The sequence below is a fragment of the Dendrobates tinctorius genome, unplaced genomic scaffold (assembly GCF_039654945.1).
Source record: "Dendrobates tinctorius isolate UK_male_01 unplaced genomic scaffold, ASM3965494v1 ptg000108l, whole genome shotgun sequence".
NCBI lineage: Eukaryota > Metazoa > Chordata > Amphibia > Anura > Dendrobatidae > Dendrobates > Dendrobates tinctorius.
The window spans coordinates 5429501-5449017 of NW_027361776.1; the positions used below are offsets into that span (position 1 = coordinate 5429501).

The window sequence follows — 19517 nt, forward strand, 5'->3', positions numbered from 1 at the left end:
CTGTGTGGATGGCAGTCTCTCCTGCTGTCACCTCATTCAAAATACAGTAGGCCTCTGCCTACACCCTCCTATTTCCTGGGCTTCAACACAGCCAGTTGTAGTTCGGAAGTGCCGTCCACACGGAAAGAGACACTTGCTCCCGTGTCTCAGTGGGGTTCAGTAACGTCAGCTGATCCCCTGCTGTGTGGATGGCAGTCTCTCCTGCTGTCACCTCTTTCAAAATACAGTAGGCCTCTGCCTACACCCTCCTATTTCCTGGGCTTCAACACAGCCAGTTGTAGTTCGGAAGTGCCGTCCACACGGAAAGAGACACTTGCTCCCGTGTCTCAGTGGGGTTCAGTAACGTCAGCTGATCCCCTGCTTTGTGGATGGCAGTCTCTCCTGCTGTCACCTCTTTCAAAATACAGTAGGCCTCTGCCTACACCCTCCTATTTCCTGGGCTTCAACACAGCCAGTTGTAGTTCGGAAGTGCCGTCCACACGGAAAGAGACACTTGCTCCCGTGTCTCAGTGGGGTTCAGTAACGTCAGCTGATCCCCTGCTGTGTAGATGGCAAAGTCTCCTGCTGCCTACACAGTCATACCACTACTGATTTTTAACCGTGCTCCAATTAGGCCTGTGGCTCCACTGTCTCTCGTATTTCCCCTGTCCTCCAACCCCGCCAGTTACAGCTCCGAAGTGGCGTCTGCACAATCCACACTTGTTCCTGTGTTACAGGTGTTCAGTCCGGTCAGTTAATCCCCTGATGTGTGTCCGGCAATGTCGCCTGCTCTGTCCACATTCCCATTATGGGAATGTGGACAGAGCAGGCGACATTGCCGGACACACATCAGGGGATTAACTGACCGGACTGAACACCTGTAACACAGGAACAAGTGTGGATTGTGCAGACGCCACTTCGGAGCTGTAACTGGCGGGGTTGGAGGACAGGGGAAATACGAAAATCAGTGAAGCCACAGGCCTAAGTGGAGCTTGGTTCAAATTAGTAGTCTACAACCGATCTTAAAATTTCTTCAATGCAGCCTCAGCCTGCTCCGTGCTTGTCCCTGGGCTTCAACACAGCCAGTTGTTACTCGGAAGTGCCGTCTTCACAGAGTAAAACACTAGCTCCTGTGTTTGTGGGGTTCAGTAACGTCAGCTGTTCCCCTGCTGTTTTGATGGCAATCTGTCCTGCTGCCTCCCAATTGACAGCACATCAGGCCTCAGCCTGCTAAGTGCTTGTCCTGGGCTCCAACATCGCCAGTTGCTGCTCATAACTGACTTTGGCACGGGTACTCCCTCCTGCCCAGCTTGGTTCCAGCCCTGCCTGCTGTTTCTGGGAAGTGTCAATGTCAGTTTGCCACCCCAAGTTGCCATGTCGTGTTGCGGTTGGGTTAGCCGAGGCTAGGGTGCCAGCAGTTTAGGTGCTTCCTATGTGGACTGCGGGTTCTGGTAAGAAAGGCTTGTTCCATAGTGCCAGTAGGACAAGCACCCCCTGTAGGACTGTGTGATTCAGTAACTGCGGCCAGCTTGCGGCATGCCAACTTTGCTTTTCAGGGGTAACTTCTGATACCCCTCCGTGTTCCAGCACCGTCAGCTGGTTCTCGTCAGAGCCTTTGGCCTAGGTGCCTCCATCTCGGTATCCGAGTTCCGGCAACGTCTGCTGGTCCTTGGTAGTGCTTTGTAGCACAGGTACCTCCTGCTTAGTAACCGTGTTCCAGCACCGTCAGCTGGTCCTCGGTTGTGCCATTGGCTCTTATTCCTTCTGCTGCCCCTCCGGGTGCCAGCACTGTCAGCTGGTCCTCGCTATTTCCATTTGCTCTTGCAGCTTATGCTACCCCTCCGTGTTCCAGCACCGTCAGCTGGTTCTCGTCAGAGCCTTTGGCCTAGGTGCCTCCATCTCGGTATCCGAGTTCCGGCAACGTCTGCTGGTCCTTGGTAGTGCTTTGTAGCACAGGTACCTCCTGCTTAGTAACCGTGTTCCAGCACCGTCAGCTGGTCCTCGGTTGTGCCATTGGCTCTTATTCCTTCTGCTGCCCCTCCGGGTGCCAGCACTGTCAGCTGGTCCTCGCTATTTCCATTTGCTCTTGCAGCTTATGCTACCCCTCCGGGTTCCTGCACCGTCAGCTGGTTCTCGGCAGAGCCTTTGGCCTAGGTGCCTCCATCTCGGTATCCGAGTTCCGGCAACGTCTGCTGGTCCTTGGTAGTGCTTTGTAGCACAGGTACCTCCTGCTTAGTAACCGGGTTCCAGCACCGTCAGCTGGTCCTTGGTTGTGCCATTGGCTCTTATTCCTTCTGCTGCCCCTCCGGGTGCCAGCACTGTCAGCTGGTCCTCGCTATTTCCATTTGCTCTTGCAGCTTATGCTACCCCTCCGGGTTCCAGCACCGTCAGCTGGTTCTCGTCAGAGCCTTTGGCCTAGGTGCCTCCATCTCGGTATCCGAGTTCCGGCAACGTCTGCTGGTCCTTGGTAGTGCTTTGTAGCACAGGTACCTCCTGCTTAGTAACCGTGTTCCAGCACCGTCAGCTGGTCCTCGGTTGTGCCATTGGCTCTTATTCCTTCTGCTGCCCCTCCGGGTGCCAGCACTGTCAGCTGGTCCTCGCTATTTCCATTTGCTCTTGCAGCTTATGCTACCCCTCCGGGTTCCAGCACCGTCAGCTGGTTCTCGTCAGAGCCTTTGGCCTAGGTGCCTCCATCTCGGTATCCGAATTCCGGCAACGTCTGCTGGTCCTTGGTAGTGCTTTGTAGCACAGGTACCTCCTGCTTAGTAACCGTGTTCCAGCACCGTCAGCTGGTCCTCGGTTGTGCCATTGGCTCTTATTCCTTCTGCTGCCCCTCCGGGTGCCAGCACTGTCAGCTGGTCCTCGCTATTTCCATTTGCTCTTGCAGCTTATGCTACCCCTCCGGGTTCCTGCACCGTCAGCTGGTTCTCGGCAGAGCCTTTGGCCTAGGTGCCTCCATCTCGGTATCCGAGTTCCGGCAACGTCTGCTGGTCCTTGGTAGTGCTTTGTAGCACAGGTACCTCCTGCTTAGTAACCGGGTTCCAGCACCGTCAGCTGGTCCTTGGTTGTGCCATTGGCTCTTATTCCTTCTGCTGCCCCTCCGGGTGCCAGCACTGTCAGCTGGTCCTCGCTATTTCCATTTGCTCTTGCAGCTTATGCTACCCCTCCGTGTTCCAGCACCGTCAGCTGGTTCTCGTCAGAGCCTTTGGCCTAGGTGCCTCCATCTCGGTATCCGAGTTCCGGCAACGTCTGCTGGTCCTTGGTAGTGCTTTGTAGCACAGGTACCTCCTGCTTAGTAACCGTGTTCCAGCACCGTCAGCTGGTCCTCGGTAGTGCCATTGGCTCTTTTTCCTTCTGCTGCCCCTCCCGGTGCCAGTACCGTCAGCTGGTTCAAGAGGACAAAGAACAGGAAGACAACCACCAAGATGCAGAACAACAAGAGAGAGAAGACCAAGAAGCATAAAAAAAACAAAGCAGAAGAACATTAAGCATAAGACTAATACTCTGAGCAAATGATATTATCTTATTTATAAGCAGAAGAAGACTAAGCAGTGTATGGGGGTGAGTCCGTTCCTCCTCGTGGTGCCCCTGGAAAAGGCCTGCTGCTGCAGGCCAAACTGAACGCGGACAAATCCTGTTGTAAATCTTTTGTGACAGGCAGAACGGAAGGTGTAAACTTCTAACTTTTCCAGATAACAACTACAGGAATGCCTGACACAAACAAGAATATGATGAAGAAGAATAGGAAGAAGATGAAGAAGTTGAATATGTAGAATAATAATTGTTGAATAAGAAGAATATGAAGAATGTAAGAAAAGGAAGAAGAAGAAGAAGAATGTAAAAAAAGGAAGTAGAAGAATTTAAAAAAGGAAGAAGAAGAAGAATGTAAAAAAAGGAATAAGAAGAAGAATGTAAAAAAAGGAAGAAGAAGAATGTAAAAAAAGGAAGTAGAAGAATGTAAAAAAAGGAGGAAGAAGAAGAAGAAGAAGAATGTAAAAAAAGGAATAAGAAGAAGAAGAAGGTAAAAAAAAAGGAAGAAGAATAAGAAAGAAGAAGAAAGAAGAAGAAGACATACATGTCTGGCAAAATATAAATGAGGCTAACATAGTCAATATCTTTGTAACTCCTAACATCTTTAAAAAAAAAGTTTAATTCCTGCTATTCCATTTGATTGGGCTAAACCTCTATGGCTTTAATGTCTCCTCCACCTCCCACAATACATTCTACATTATTCTTAGTTGTTTTTCTTCATGTAGAATTAACCTACAAGGAAAGAAAGGTTTTTTTTTAATTCCGATATTTTGGCCCCATTGACTTGCATTGGTTCCCGGTATCGGAATCGGCGATACCGATACTTTTTTTTAAGATAGGCCGATCCATTCCGATCCGATATTTTCAAGTATCGGCTGGTATCGCTCAACTCTAGTCAGGAGGTTAATTCTTGGGTCTCTGCCTCCGATATTCATGCCAATAGATTGGTTCTTGCTTTTCACCGGGCCCATCCTGATCGGCCTGGTTGTGTGGATGAGGGTTCGGTGACCCCTCCTCAAGGGGGGGTACTGTTGTGAGTTCATTCTCTGGTTCACCAGTTGTGAGTTCTCCTTCCAGACTCACTCTGGTGGTAACAGGAGGTAGTGAGGCTGATTTGATAGGTGGAGATCTGCCACCTGAGAATGAGGATGACGATTGCACCTCAGGAGTCTCAGATTGGATTTAAGACAGCCGACGCCCTATTCAGTTGCTGGTGATTCCTTCTGGCTTGTCAGCTCTTGGTTTTCAGCTCTGTTACAGTCATCTAAAGCTATGTTTTTCTGCTAATGTTCACACTTGATTTTGTTGGTCTATTCAGTTTTTTGTGTGGTCAGCCAGCCCCGGCTGGGGGCTGTGCTGAATTTCCACTCTTATTTATCAGTATTTTGCCAATTTGCTTTTTGTCCCATACTAGTTTGGTCTCTTTTTGCTCTGTCTCAGACTATTTCAGAGTGCTGATATAGTGGGAGAAGTCTAGTGGGTAATTTTGCTATCAGAAGTGTTGGACATTATTTTTGTAAAGTTTTTTTGCAGATTGCAGACAGTGTCTTTCCTTTCCTTTCCTTTCTAGTTAGTTTGGGCCCCATCGTTTGCTCAGCCTATTTTCCTGCCTTTGTTTGTGCCTTCATCTTGTTTCACCGTCAATACATGTGTGGGGGCTATCTATTCCTTTGGGGTCTGCTCTGGGGCAGATAGTTTTCCCCTTTTCATGCTTCAGGCTTATTTAGTCCTCCGGCTGTGACGAAGTGTCTAGGAACATCGTAGGTACGCTCCACGGCTGCTGCTAGTTGTGTGGTAGGATCAGGGATCTGCAATCTTCATAGTTACCAACCTCTCTGGTTTTCTGTGACTTAGCTTGTTTTGCTTATTTCTCCTCGGTGACCCATTCATAACAGTGAACAATGCATGAGGGTTCAGGGGTTCAGTGAGTATTCTGAATTAAGATGCGGGTTCAGCAGACATACGAAGTAAAAACAGAGGGTGAACAATGCATGAGGGTTCAGGGGTTCAGTGAATATTCTGAATTAAGATGCAGGTTCAGCAAACATACCAAGTAAAAACAGAGGGTGAACAGTGCATGAGGGTTCAGGGGTTCAGTGGGTATTCTGAATTAAGATGCGGGTTCAGCAGACATACCAAGTAACTCCCTATTGATCAGATATTGATGTTCTTTCTTGACCATAAATAATGTAGCCCTACAAAAACCCCATATGTAGCTGTTATAGTAGATAATCACCATGATTAAGACAGTAGTCGAAACGCGTTGGTCGTAACGCTGCATAATGTGTATGATGCTGTACTGTGCTGCATTTATTTTTGTGGAACACCATTAGTGGTATTAATTCTTTTTTTAAATGGCTCATTAAAAGCTATATTTTACTATTAAGACACAGTCTCTCGCTGGATTCCACCTGTTTCTCACTGTGTCTATAACCGGCCACTCAGCCCTCATCCATGCGAGTTGTGGATATTGCGAAATTTGCTTACCAGGTTAGCTGACTACTATTTACTTTTTTCATACACAAGGTTAAAAGTGCCACATTTAGCTTTGTGATGCCACAATATAAAATAGATTGGGAGCTGGGACCTAAAGATTGAGTTTGACTAAAGTATTAGATGATGCTTTCACCATGTAAATTACTGTACTAGTAAAGCCTCTGATACTGGGATCCATAGTAAACACTGACTACAATAGTATTTCTGCTCCTATATATATTATATAATTTTCAATGTCTTAAATCTCCTTTCATAGAGTTTTACCCATTCCTGTCCACAGCACATCCTTTAATTCCCCAAGACTACATCACCTTCTCACACCTTTTCCTTCTTCTTCTGAGAAAGCTATTAGTAGCACTTATATTATATTTGTTGCTGTAGTGGCAGTGGCTAGGTGCGATACATCTGCCTCTATTCAAATGAATCGGGGTGGATCTACAGTACCCTATTGTGGCCACTATACAAGTGATGGAGCTGTGCTGCTCTGCTCCACAACTGGTCCCTACTGGCAAGTTCCAACACCAAGAACAAGTGATTGGTGGGAGTGATGGGTGTCACTGATATTATCAATATCTGATATTGATAACTTATACTAATGATAGGTCATCTACTTAAAGTATTAGACATCCCCTTTTATAAAGTACAACAAAACAAACTGTACCTGAGTGATGTCCATGCTAGAATCACAGCTTAAAGGTCGTCCTGCTGCAAGGTCATTGGATCCTAAGAGCGTAGAAATTATTCCATTCGGATCTACTTTCCGAATCATTGTCGCATCAACAAAATAAATGAATCCATTCTTATCAACAGCAATTCCTAAAAAAGAGAAAGCTTTTGATACTGCAAATAAAGATCCAATTAACAGATGTAACTATTTATTCTAATACAGTGGTGTGAAAGAACTACAATACTGGGAATTACTTTACCTTTTATCTTAGAATTACTAGAGTATTCATTTACAAGCAATAGAGCAATGATTTTACGGGTTTGGTTTCTCTCTCCTAGTTTCAAGAACTAAAACTCTATTTTTTGTCAACATAGCCATATGACAGCTTGTTTTTTGCGTGATGAATTGTAGTTTTGTTTGACATCATTTATTTTACCATATAATGGTAAAATAAATGAATTTCGGAATTCTGAATTTCCCCATGGTGGGACGATTAAAGGATTATCTTATCTTATATACTGCACTAAAAAGCTAAAAAAAATTCTAAGTGTGATAAAATTGTGAAAAATATATAATTCCGCTGTTGTTTTTTGGGTTTTGTTTCTATGGTATTCATTGTGTGGTAAAAATGACCTGGCAGTATTATTTTTTTGAATGATTGATTATGGCTAAACCAAACTTGACCATTTTATAAATTATTTTAGTGGTAACATTTTTATTTTTCCATCAAAGGACCTGTGAGAAACCTTGCTTTTTTGTGTCCTGAGCTGATGTTGTTACTGATACAATTTTGTGATACATACGGGGGACATTTTGATCTCTTATTAGATTTCTTGAGGGAAGTGCAGTGACCAAAAAATGTCAGTTCTGGTACTTTGACTTTATTTGACTTGACAATACAGCATTAAAGAATCAGTGTGCTGTTCATGGTACACATGGACAACACAACGCCTGATAATACTGCCATCTGAATGAGGCCACATATGTCAGCTGAGTGTTTACCTGAATCCTCCCATACATTTGAGATAGCTATCTGATCATTCAGCTATTTTGCCAAACTTTCTAAAGCCCCCGTTACACACTGCGATATCGCTAGCAATATCGCTGCAAAGTCACCGATTTTGTGACGTTGCAGCGATATTGCTAGCGATATCGCTGCATGTGATACTTACCTCCGACCGGCTCCCCTGCTGGTAATCGCTGATCGCGCGAGAAGCTGCTGGATCATTTCTCGTCGGTCACTTCCTGCGGCGCTTCCTGCTGTGACGACGAGCGACGCGTAGAGCCGGGCGGGAGGACGCAGGATCATCGCGTCTGACAGGTAAGTAGCAGTACATTAAACACCGCGCTCTGCAGAGTACGCTGGTGCTCTCTTTGAGAGCAACGCTGCCAGACTTATCTCTTATCCAAAATCAGACATCCAAATACTTATCTTCCCCAACAAACATCTGTCAGGGGCCCCCATGAACAAAAGTTTGTTGGCCGAACTCGTAGATATAGACAGGTTTGGATGATGTTATTCTGTTGTGCATAGGGACGTTAACTAGTAAATGAGAGAAATTGGCACTTTCAGTCTGACCTACAAGTAAAGGATGAGCTCACTTAAAGTGCCTAGGGCAGCATGAACACCAAATTCGGCCTTGAGGCTGGTATGCACCTTACCTGCTTTCTATAAGGCTGGGGTCACACTGCGTTTGGCAGTCCGTTTAACGGACTGCGTTACACCACGGTGTAACGTGATGTAACGCAGTCTGTTAACGCTGCCATTCAGCCCCATTATGTGGCGCATCGCGACGCATGCCGTAAAGTGGCACAAGTTCACGATGTGCCGTCAAGCACTGACGAAGCCTCGGACGCGGGCTGCAGCGTCTGAGGCTCTGTCACCACTAGCGCTGATGATTCATCAGCACTAACCCCCGCTAGCGCTGATGAATCATGAGCGCTAGTGGTATAGCATAACGTATAACGCGTTATGCTATAGCGTTAACGCAGCCCGTAAGCTCTATATGTTGAACGGGCTGTGTTAACGCTATGTAAACCTGGCCTAACCTGAGACCAGTAATAACCTATGCTATGCTGCAATCACCGCCTGCTTTCTATAAACTGATTGTTACAGCGGTAAGGCCTCTTTCACACTTCAGTCATTTGAGGTCAGTTCCAAACCGTCAAAGTGTGCAAAAACGGACCTGTTTCTGCTTTGCAAAAAACGGATGCACCAGATCCGCTATTTGGATGGATCCGCCGCAGCTGCCAGTGCATGAAATTTAAAGGAACAGGTGTCTGGAAAAGGAGAGCAAGAGAGAGATTTTTTTGTCTGTTCCAGAACGGCTTTTAGAGTTAAATTGCATGAATGGAAAAATCTTCCGGGCATGCTCAGTTTAAAAAAGCGGGTCCGCCGCTGAAAAAAATGTTACTTTGTCCGTCTACTCCAGACGGTAGACGCTTAAATTCCAGCAGATCCTTCAAAAAACGGATGCAACGGACAACCATCCATCACAATACGCCAGTAATGTTAGTCTATGGGGAAAAACAACGGATTCTGCAAAAAAAACGGATCCGTTTTTTTTCAAAAAAGGGCGGATTTCAACTGACGTCAAAAGACTGAAGTGTGAAAGAGGTCTAACACGCATGCCTCCTCAGCGTGCAGTTTCTCCCCTTGACAGGCCGCCCTGCAGAGTTGATTCTTGCATTTGATTCTTGCAGCACAGCTGCATCTGCAAGTGGTGTCCATTCTGCCTTAGGGATACGTGGCTAGTTTCTGCAGGAATATAACGCTGTCATGTCCTGCAGAGCCTCGGTTCCCCGGCCTATCCCGTGCCAGCAGGTCCTATATTAGGCAGCTTCCCCTTCCACTCCTCACCTAAACATTGGTTCCTAGTCAATCCATCTGTTAGCATTCCATTTAAGCATTTTTGTATTTTGACTCTCCCGTTGTTGATCTGGCTTGTTTACTCGTCCTGTATGACCACTCTGCTCCTGACCTCGGCTATGTTTACTGTTCTGCCTGCCTTGATCTTGGACCGTCTGACTGTGCCTCTATCTCACCCTTCTGTACCTTGCATCCGCGCCTCTGACCCTCCGGTTAGCTACTGCAGACTCAGGGACTGCTCTGGAGTGGTGGTTGTTGACTATTGGTCGAAAAGCCTATTCTCATCATCAGAGTTTCTAGTGGACATCCGGTAGTTACTTAGTTTCGCCCCTCCCTGGTAAGCACAGCCCAGGGTGCAGTGGGTCCACCTCCACCATCGTTACAATGAGACATGGGATGACGTGCTATGCTATGTTTTCTCCTGTTGTCCATAAAATGAGACATATAATGTGCTACTGAGCTTCTTTTCCCTCTGCTATTAGCAGAGTGCTAGGAATATTCAACTTATAGGTTGTAATACTGAGTGGACAGTGTAAGGGTGTGGTACTAGTAACACCCAGTTTTCAATTTTTACAATACATTTTAAAGTAGAATAATAGAGGAACAGCACTAAGCAGAGTGCTAAAATAGGTGCTCCTGAATTATTCACTTATTGGGAATGCAATCTATATATATAAAACTGAATGTATGTGTGTATCACCAACCAATCACGAAGCATCTTCCATTTCACCAGAACTGTTTAAAAGAAGCTGAGCTGTGATTGGTTGCTATGAGCATCAGTTTTCCCACACCACAACACCTCAGCAGACACTGACCGGGTGGGAGCAATCTAGCATTCCTGGAAACATAAGCTCCCAGCCATTGTCTGCCCCCCCAGAAAGGAGCAGAGAGAACATGACAGAAATGAATCGCCCCCTCCCTGCCCATATACCCATCACACATCCTCCATTCCATAGGCACATCTTCCCTCTTAAAGGGATCTCCATTATGGAAGTTAGGGCAAATCCCTCAATGCTCTGATTCTGACCCTAGGCTTCTATTAAAGGGATCATTGGTATACTGTAGAAGTCAGGGCAAATCCATCCAGCGCTTTGATTTGGAAGTTAGTGTTAGAATCTGTTCAGTTTGCGACTATCCGCTTCTTTGGTGCTGGGTTTGTCTTGGGTCAGGTGATTGTATCACCCTTTATTAACCTGCACCTGTCTCCCATTCCTTGCTGGACAACTGTGTTAATCAGCTTGAGTTCAGCTTGAGTTCTGGCTTGGAGCTTTGCTTTGCCTTCTGTGTGTTTAATTAGTGCAGTGATGGGATCTCTGGTTCTGCTAGTCTTAAGGTACTGTCACACTTAGCGATGCACCAGCGATCCCGACCAGCAATATGACCCAGTCAGGATCGCTGGTGCATCGCTAAGTGGTCGCTAGTGAGCTGCCACACAGGCAGATCTCACCAGCGACATCGCAGGGGTCGGGGGTCACTACTTACCTGTCAGATCAGGCGATCCTGATGTCCTCCCGCCCGCGTCCACGCGTCGCTCGTCTCTACAGCAGGAAGCCGACGACGAGAAACAGCCCGGGACGTTCTCGCGCGATCAGCGATAACCAGCGGGGAAGTGGTCGGAGGTAAGTATCAGACATAGCGATATCGCTAGCAATATCGCTATAACGTCACAAAGAACAGTGAAGTTATAGCGATATTGCTAGCGATATCGCTTAGTGTGACAGGCCCTTTAGTTTCTGTTTTCAGTTTGCTTCTGCAGCCTTCTCTTTGTTTTCTTCTAGGAGGTGACCTGTTTTTGTACCCAGTTCTTAGATCTTTCAGGGACCCCCTTCCCCCTATCTATAGGTCTTCGCTTGAGATTAACCTAGGATCGTCGGTGGGTCTATTTGCAGGAATGGGTCGCCCACTCCATTGTAGGGTATCAGCCTAGTCATAGTGCAGGGTCAGTTTTCCCCTTCTACCCTATTCCTGTGCTGCAGAATCGTGACAGTTCCACTCAGCGCTATGGTTCTGACCCCAGGGTCTCTTAAAGGGATCATTGGTATGGAAGTTAGGGCAATTCCACTTAGCGCTCTGATTCTGACCCCAGGCCCCTCTTAAAGGGTTCCCCGGTACGGAAGTGAGGGCAAATCCACTCTGCGCTTTGGTAATGATCCCAAGCCTCTCTTAAAGGGATCTCCGGTATGGAAGTTATGGCAAATCCCTCAGCGCTCTGATTATGATCCCAGGCTTCTATTAAAGGGATCATTGGTATGGAAGTCAGGGCAAATCCATCCAGCGCTTTGGTTCTTACCCCAGGCCTCTCTTAAAGGGATCCCCGGTATGGAAGTTAGGGCAATTCCACTCAGCGTTCTGGTTCTGACCCCAGGCTCTCTTAAAGGGATCCCCGGTATGGAAGTCAGGGCAATTGCCTTCAAATGCTCAGGTATTGACCCCAGGCACTCTTAAAGGGGTCTCCTGTATGGAAGTTAGGGCAAATCCCACAGTGCTCTGATTCTGACCCCAGGATTTTATTAAAGGGATCATTGGTATGCAAGTCAGGGCAAATCCACTCAGCGCTCTGGTTCTGATCCCAGGTTCTCTTAAAGGGATCCCTGGTATGGAAGTTAGGGCAATTCCACTCAGCATTCTGGTTCTGACCCCAGGCCCCTCTTAAAGGGATCCCCCGTATGGAAGTGAGGGCAAATCCACTCTGCACTCTGATTCTGACCCTAGGCCCCTCTTAAAGGGATCTCCGGTATGGAAGTTAGGGTAAATCCCTCAGCACTCTAATTCTCACCCCAGGCTTCTATTAAAGGGATCATTGGTAAGAAAGTCAGGGCAAATCCACTCAGTGCTCTGGTTCTGATGCCAGACCTCTTTAAGGGATCTCCGGTATGGAAATTAGGACCGTTCCACTCAGTGCTCTGGTTCTGACCCCATGCTGATGGGATGATGTGGGATATTAGGGGTAGTTGTCCAGTGGCTCTGACGGAATGACGTGGGATATTAGGGGTAGTAGTCCGGCGGCTGTGACGGGATGATGTGGGATATTAGTAGTAGTTGTTTGGTGGCTCTGGCTGACAGGATGATGTGGGATATTAGGGGTAGTAGTCCGGTGGCTTTGACGGGATGATGTGGGATATTAGGGGTAGTAGTCAGATGGCTCTGACGGGATGATGTGGGATATCAGTGGTAGTAGTCCGGTGGCTCTGGCTGACGGGATGATGTGGGATATTAGGGGTTGTAGTCCGGGAGCTCTGGCTGACGGGATGATGTGGGATATTATAGTGAATGTGGCTATGCGGAGTGAGCGTGGCTATACACTCATCCCGCCCCCTCTCTGTTGGAGTCCCCCAAGGCTCTGTCTTGGGGCCCCTACTTTTTTCCTTCTATACTCTTGGCCTAGGAAAATTCATAAAGTCCCATGGCTTCCAGTACCACCTGTATGCAGATGACACTCAGATCTACCTCTCTGGCCCAGATGTCACCTCTTTGCTGTCCAGAATCCCAGAGTGTCTATCAGCCACATCCTCTTTTTTCACCTCTCGCTTCCTAAAACTCAACGTAGATGAAAGTGAACTCATTATCTTTCCTCCATCTCACGTATCTTCCCTACCCAATCTATCTATTATGGTAAACGGCATCACGCTCTCTCCCGCACCTGAAATCCGCTGCCTTGGAGTAAAAGTACTGTCACACTTAGTGATGTACCAGCGATCCCAACCAGCGATATGACGCGGTCAGGATCGCTGGTACATCGCTAAGTGGTCGCTAGTGAGCTGCCACACAGGCAGATCTCACCAGCGACATTGCTGGGGACGGGGGTCGCTACTTACCTGTCACACTAGGCGATCCTGCGTCCTCCCGCTCGCGTCCACGCTCGTCGCTCGTCTCTCCACAGGAAGCGCCTCAGGAAGCTGACGACGAGAAACAGTCCTGGACGTTCTCGCGCGATCAGCGATAATCAGCGGGGGAGCCGGTCGTAGGTAAGTATCAGACACAGCGATGTCGCTAGCAATATCGCTATAACGTCACAAGTTAGGCCGGTTTCACATTTGCGCTTTTGAGCGCAGCGACAGCCTGCGCACGGCCGCCGCTAAGCCCTGCCCCTGCCACGCCTCCGCTGGTAGCTCCGCCTACCGGCGCATGACGCTGCATGCGTCCTGCGTCCCCTATCTTTATCACTGGGGGCACAGGCCGTGCGCAGTATGCGTTTGGCGACGCATGCGTCCTTTTGACAGTGCGCCGAGCGCAACCAAACTGCAGCAGGTTGCGTTTGGCGCTGGTCGGCGCACCGTCAAAAGGACGCATGCACCGCCAAACACATACTTCGCACGGCCTGCGCCCCCAGTGATAAAGATAGGGGACACAGGACGCATGCAGCGTCATGCGCCGGTAGGCGGAGCTACCGGCGGAGGCGCGACAGGGGGGCGGGGCTTAGCGGCGGCCGTGCGCAGGCAGTCGCTGCGCTCAAAAGTGCAAATGTGAAACCGGCCTTATAGCGATATTGCTAGCGATATCGCTTAGTGTGACAGTACCTTAACTCTCAACTCTGCCCTGTCCTTCAAACCACATGTTCAAACTCTTGCCACCTCCTGTCGCCTCCAACTCAAAAATATTTCCAGAATCCGTCCCTTCCTCAGTCCTCAATCTACTAAAACTCTTGTACATGCCCTCATCATCTCCTTGACTACTGCAACACTCTCCTCTGTGGCCTCCCTACTAACTCTCTTGCACCACTCCAGTCTGTCCTCAATTCTGCTGCCCGTCTAATCCACCTCTCTCCTCGCTACTCCCCTGTCTCTCGCCTCTGCAAATCCCTCCATTGGCTCCCAATTCCCCAACGAATCCAATTCAAACTACTATCACTGACCTACAAAGCCATCCACAACCTTTCCCCTCCCTACATCTCTGAACTAATCTCCCAATATCTTCCCTCACGTAATCTTCGATCCTCCCAAGACCTCCTACTCTCCTCCACACTTATTCGTTCCTCACGCAACCGCCTCCAATATTTCTCCCGAATATCCCCTATCCTCTGGAATTCCATGCCTCAACACGTCCGATTATCCACCACCCTCGGATCCTTCAAACGGAACATGAAAACCCATCTTTTCAGGAAAGCTTACAGCCTGCAATGACCATTCTGCCACCTCACCACCGCCTGAGCTGCCGCCTCATCACCACCAGAGCTGCTGCACCCCCGACCTTCTGTCTCTTCCCCACTATCCTGGTACTATCCTCTCCCCTCTGTACCAGTCCATCATTGTAAATTTATTCACTGTTAACGATATCTATAACTTTGTATGTAACCCCCCCTTCCCATGTACAGCACCATGGAATTAATGGCGCTATAAAGATAAATAATAATAATAATAATATACACTCAGCTCTATAGATATAATCATTATAATTTGTTATAACTAACCATAGTTAGTTATTATGCCCGGACCACGCCGGGCTCTTCAGCTAGTGTTTAATAAAATAGACATGTTAGGATAGCTAATGACAGTATTAAAAAGTGTGGGTACTTTTCTAATATAAAATGGGTTATAATTAGTGTTGAGCGATACCATCCGATATCGTGAAGTATCAGATCGGATTGGATCGGACCGATACCCAAAAAGTATCGGGTATCGCCGATTCCGATACCGAAAACCCATGCAAGTCAATGGGGCACAAATATTGGAATTAAAAGAAACCCTTTCTTCACTTGCACATCCAGTTCGGGAGGGGGGAAGAGTGTGGGCGGTGCATGGGCGGACACTGTGCGTGTCTGTGTGTGCGGGCGGGGTCTGTACGGGCCTTTCGGGGGTCTGTGTGGGCCTGCCGGGGGCCTGTGCGGGCTTGCCGGGGGTCTGTGCGGGCCTGCCGGGGGTCTGTACGGGCCTGCCTGGGGTCTGTGCGGGCTGACGGGGGTCTGTGCGGGCCTGCCGGGGGTCTGTATGGGCTATGTCTGCTACAATGACAGTGATTGACACATTAGCCAATGATGGGACAGTAGTAGTCCCATCATCCGGCTCATGTGTTGAATGTAAAAAAAAAAGAAAACATACATACTACATACATTCTACATATATACTACATTCATACAACATACATACATACTACATACATACTACATATATACTACATTCATACAACATGCATACTACATTCATACAACATACATACATACATACTACATACATACTACATATATACTACATTCATACAACATACATACATACTACATACATACTACATATACACTACATTCATACAACATACATACATACTATATACACTCACTGGCCACTTTATTAGGTACACCTGTCCAACTGTGTGTTAAGACTTAATTTCTAATCAGCCAATCACATGGCGGCAACTCCGTGCATTTAGGCATGTAGACATGGTCAAGACAATCTCCTGCAGTTCAAACCGAGCATCAGTATGGGGAAGAAAGGTGATTTGAGTGCCTTTGAACGTGGCATGATTGTTGGTGCCAGAAGGGCTGGTCTGAGTATTTCAGAAACTGCTGATCTACTGGGATTTTCACGCACAACCATCTCTAGGGTTTACAGAGAATGGTCCGAAAAAGAAAAAAAATCCAGTGAGCGGCAGTTCTGTGGCCGGAAATGCCTTGTTGATGCCAGAGGTCAGAGGAGAATGGGCAGACTGGTTCGAGCTGATAGAAAGGCAACAGTGACTCAAATTGCCACCCGTTACAACCAAGGTAGGCAGAAGAGCATCTCTGAACGCACAGTGCGTCGAACTTTGAGGCAGATGGGCTACAGCAGCAGAAGACCACACCGGGTACCACTCCTCTCAGCTAAGAACAGGAAACTGAGGCTACAATTTGCACAAGCTCATCGAAATTGGACAGTAGAAGATTGGAAAAACGTTGCCTGGTCTGATGAGTCTCGATTTCTGCTGCGACATTCGGATGGTAGGGTCAGAATTTGGCGTAAACAACATGAAAGCATGGATCCATCCTGCCTTGTATCAACGGTTCAGGCTGGTGGTGGTGGTGTCATGGTGTGGGGAATTTTTTCTTGGCACTCTTTGGGCCCCTTGGTACCAATTGAGCATCGTTGCAACGCCACAGCCTACCTGAGTATTGTTGCTGACCATGTCCATCCCTTTATGACCACAATGTACCCAACATCTGATGGCTACTTTCAGCAGGATAATGCGCCATGTCATAAAGCTTGAATCATCTCAGATTGGTTTCTTGAACATGACAATGAGTTCACTGTACTCAAATGGCCTCCTCAGTCACCAGATCTCAATCCAATAGAGCATCTTTGGGATGTGGTGGAACGGGAGATTCGCATCAGGGATGTGCAGCCGACAAATCTGCGCCAACTGTGTGATGCCATCATGTCAATATGGTCCAAAATCTCTGAGGAATGCTTCCAGCACCTTGTTGAATCTCTGCCACGAAGAATTGAGGCAGTTCTGAAGGCAAAAGGGGGTCCAACCCGTTACTAGCATGGTGTACCTAATAAAGTGGCCAGTGAGTGTATATATACTACATTCATACAACATACATACATACTACATACATACTACATATATACTACATACATACTTCATATATACTACATTCATACAACATACATACAACATACATACTACATACATACTACATATATACTACATTCATACAGCATACATACATGCTACATACATACTACATATATACTACATTCATACAACATACATACTACATACATACTACATTCATACAACATACATACATACATAGTACATACTACATACATACTACATGCATACAACATACATAAAACATGATACAGACATACAACATACATACTACATACATACTACATACAATACATTCATACATTCATACAATACATACATATAGACATACAGTACTTACAACATAGAGTACATACTCACCATCACTTGTCACTTTGATCCCAGAAGCCAGTGTCATCTGTAAAAATTATTAAAATAACAAACAAGCGATATACTCCCTGATCCGCAGAAATCCACGAGTGTCCCACGACGATCTCTCGTGGAGAACAGCAGCATCAGCTGATGCGACTGCTCTCTAGGGGCCCCAGGAATACAATGATGGGAGGTAGGTATCCTTCCCCGCACTGTATTCCTCCGCCACTGTTAAAAAAATAGTCCCTAGTCTCACTCTTGGCATTGCTGTGTGAGAAAGTTCTCACGCAGCTTTTGCCATAAAGTGAGACCAGTGAACTATAGTAACCTCTCAGTGATGCACTGCAGGAGATCGTCGTGGGACACTTGTGGATTTCTGCGGATCAGGGAGTATATCGGTTGTTTGTTATTTTAATATTTTTTACAGTGAGATGACACTGGCTTCGGTGATCAAAGTGACAAGTGATGGTGAGTATGTACTCTATGTTATATGTACTGTATGTCTATATGTATGTATTGTATGAATGTACGGTATGTAGTATGTATGTAGTATGTATGTTGTATGTATGCTGTATGAATGTAGTATATATGAAGTATGTAGTATGTATGTTGTATGAATGTAGTATATATGAAGTATGTATGTAGTATGTTGTATGAATGTAGTATATATGTAGTATGTATGCAGTATGTATGTATGTTGTATGAATGTAGTATATATGTAGTATGTATGTAGTATGTATGTATGTTGTATGAATGTAGTATATATGAAGAATGTATGTAGTATGAAGTATGTATGTATGTTGTATGGATGTAGTATGTATATAGTATGTATGTACAGTCATGGCCAAAAGTATTGACACCCCTGCAATTCTGTCAGATAATACTCAGTTTCTTCCTGAAAATGATTGCAAACACAAATTCTTTGGTATTATTATCTTCATTTAATTTGTCTTAAATGAAAAAACACAAAAAGAATTGTCCTAAAGCCAAATTGGATATAATTCCACACCAAATATAACAAAGAGGGTGGACAAAAGTATTGGCACTGTTCGAAAAATCATGTGATGCTTCTCTAATTTGTGTAATTAACAGCACCTATAACTTACCTGTGGCACCTAACAGGTGTTGGCAATAACTAAATCACACTTGCAGCCAGTTGACATGGATTAAAGTTGACTCAACCTCTGTCCTGTGTCCTTGTGTGTACCACATTGAGCATGGAGAAAAGAAAGAAGACCAAAGAACTGTCTGAGGACTTGAGAAACCAAATTGTGAGGAAGCATGAGCAATATCAAGGCTACAAGTCCATCTCCAAAGACCTGAATGTTCCTGTGTCTACCGTGCGCAGTGTCATCAAGAAGTTTAAAGCCCATGGCACTGTGGCTAACCTCTCTAGATGTGGCCAGAAAAGAAAAATTGACAAGAGATTTCAATGCAAGATTGTGCGGATGTTGGATAAAGAACCTCCACTAACATCCAAACAAGTTCAAGCTGCCCTGCAGTCCGAGGGTACAACGGTGTCAACCCGTACTATCCGTCGGCATCTGAATGAAAAGGGACTGTATGGTAGGAGACCCAGGAAGACTCCACTTCTTACCCCGAGACATAAAAAAGCCAGGCTGGAGTTTGCCAAAACTTACCTGAAAAAGCCTAAAACATTTTGGAAGAATGTTCTCTGGTCAGATGAGACAAAAGTAGAGCTTTTAGGGCAAAAGCATCAACATAGAGTTTACAGGAGAAAAAAGAGGCATTCAAAGAAAAGTACACGGTCCCTACAGTCAAACATGGCGGAGGTTCCCTGATGTTTTGGGGTTGCTTTGCTGCCTCTGGCACTGGACTGCTTGACCGTGTGCATGGCATTATGAAGTCAGAAGACTACCAACAAATTTTGCAGCATAATTTAGGGCCCAGTGTGAGCAAGCTAGGTCTACCTCAGAGGTCATGGGTCTTCCAGCAGGACAATAACCCAAAACACACTTCAAAAAGCACTAGAAAATGGTTTGAGAGAAAGCACTGGAGACTTCTAAGGTGGCCAGCAATGAGTCCAGACCTGAATCCCATAGAACACCTGTGGAGAGATCTAAAAATCGCAGTTTG

The 19517-nt window shown here is 46.4% G+C and overlaps 1 protein-coding gene across 3 annotated transcripts in view; it reads right to left on the minus strand.

Annotated features, from left to right (window-relative positions):
* The window catches only part of TENM2 (teneurin transmembrane protein 2), a 6300157-nt gene that overhangs the window by 374643 nt on the left and 5905997 nt on the right, over positions 1–19517 (minus strand). For all 3 annotated transcript variants that reach the window (XM_073589482.1, XM_073589484.1, XM_073589485.1), the window contains one exon: positions 6668–6822. In XM_073589482.1, the coding sequence (XP_073445583.1) occupies positions 6668–6822 (155 nt within the window). The remainder of the gene's footprint in view (positions 1–6667; positions 6823–19517) is intronic.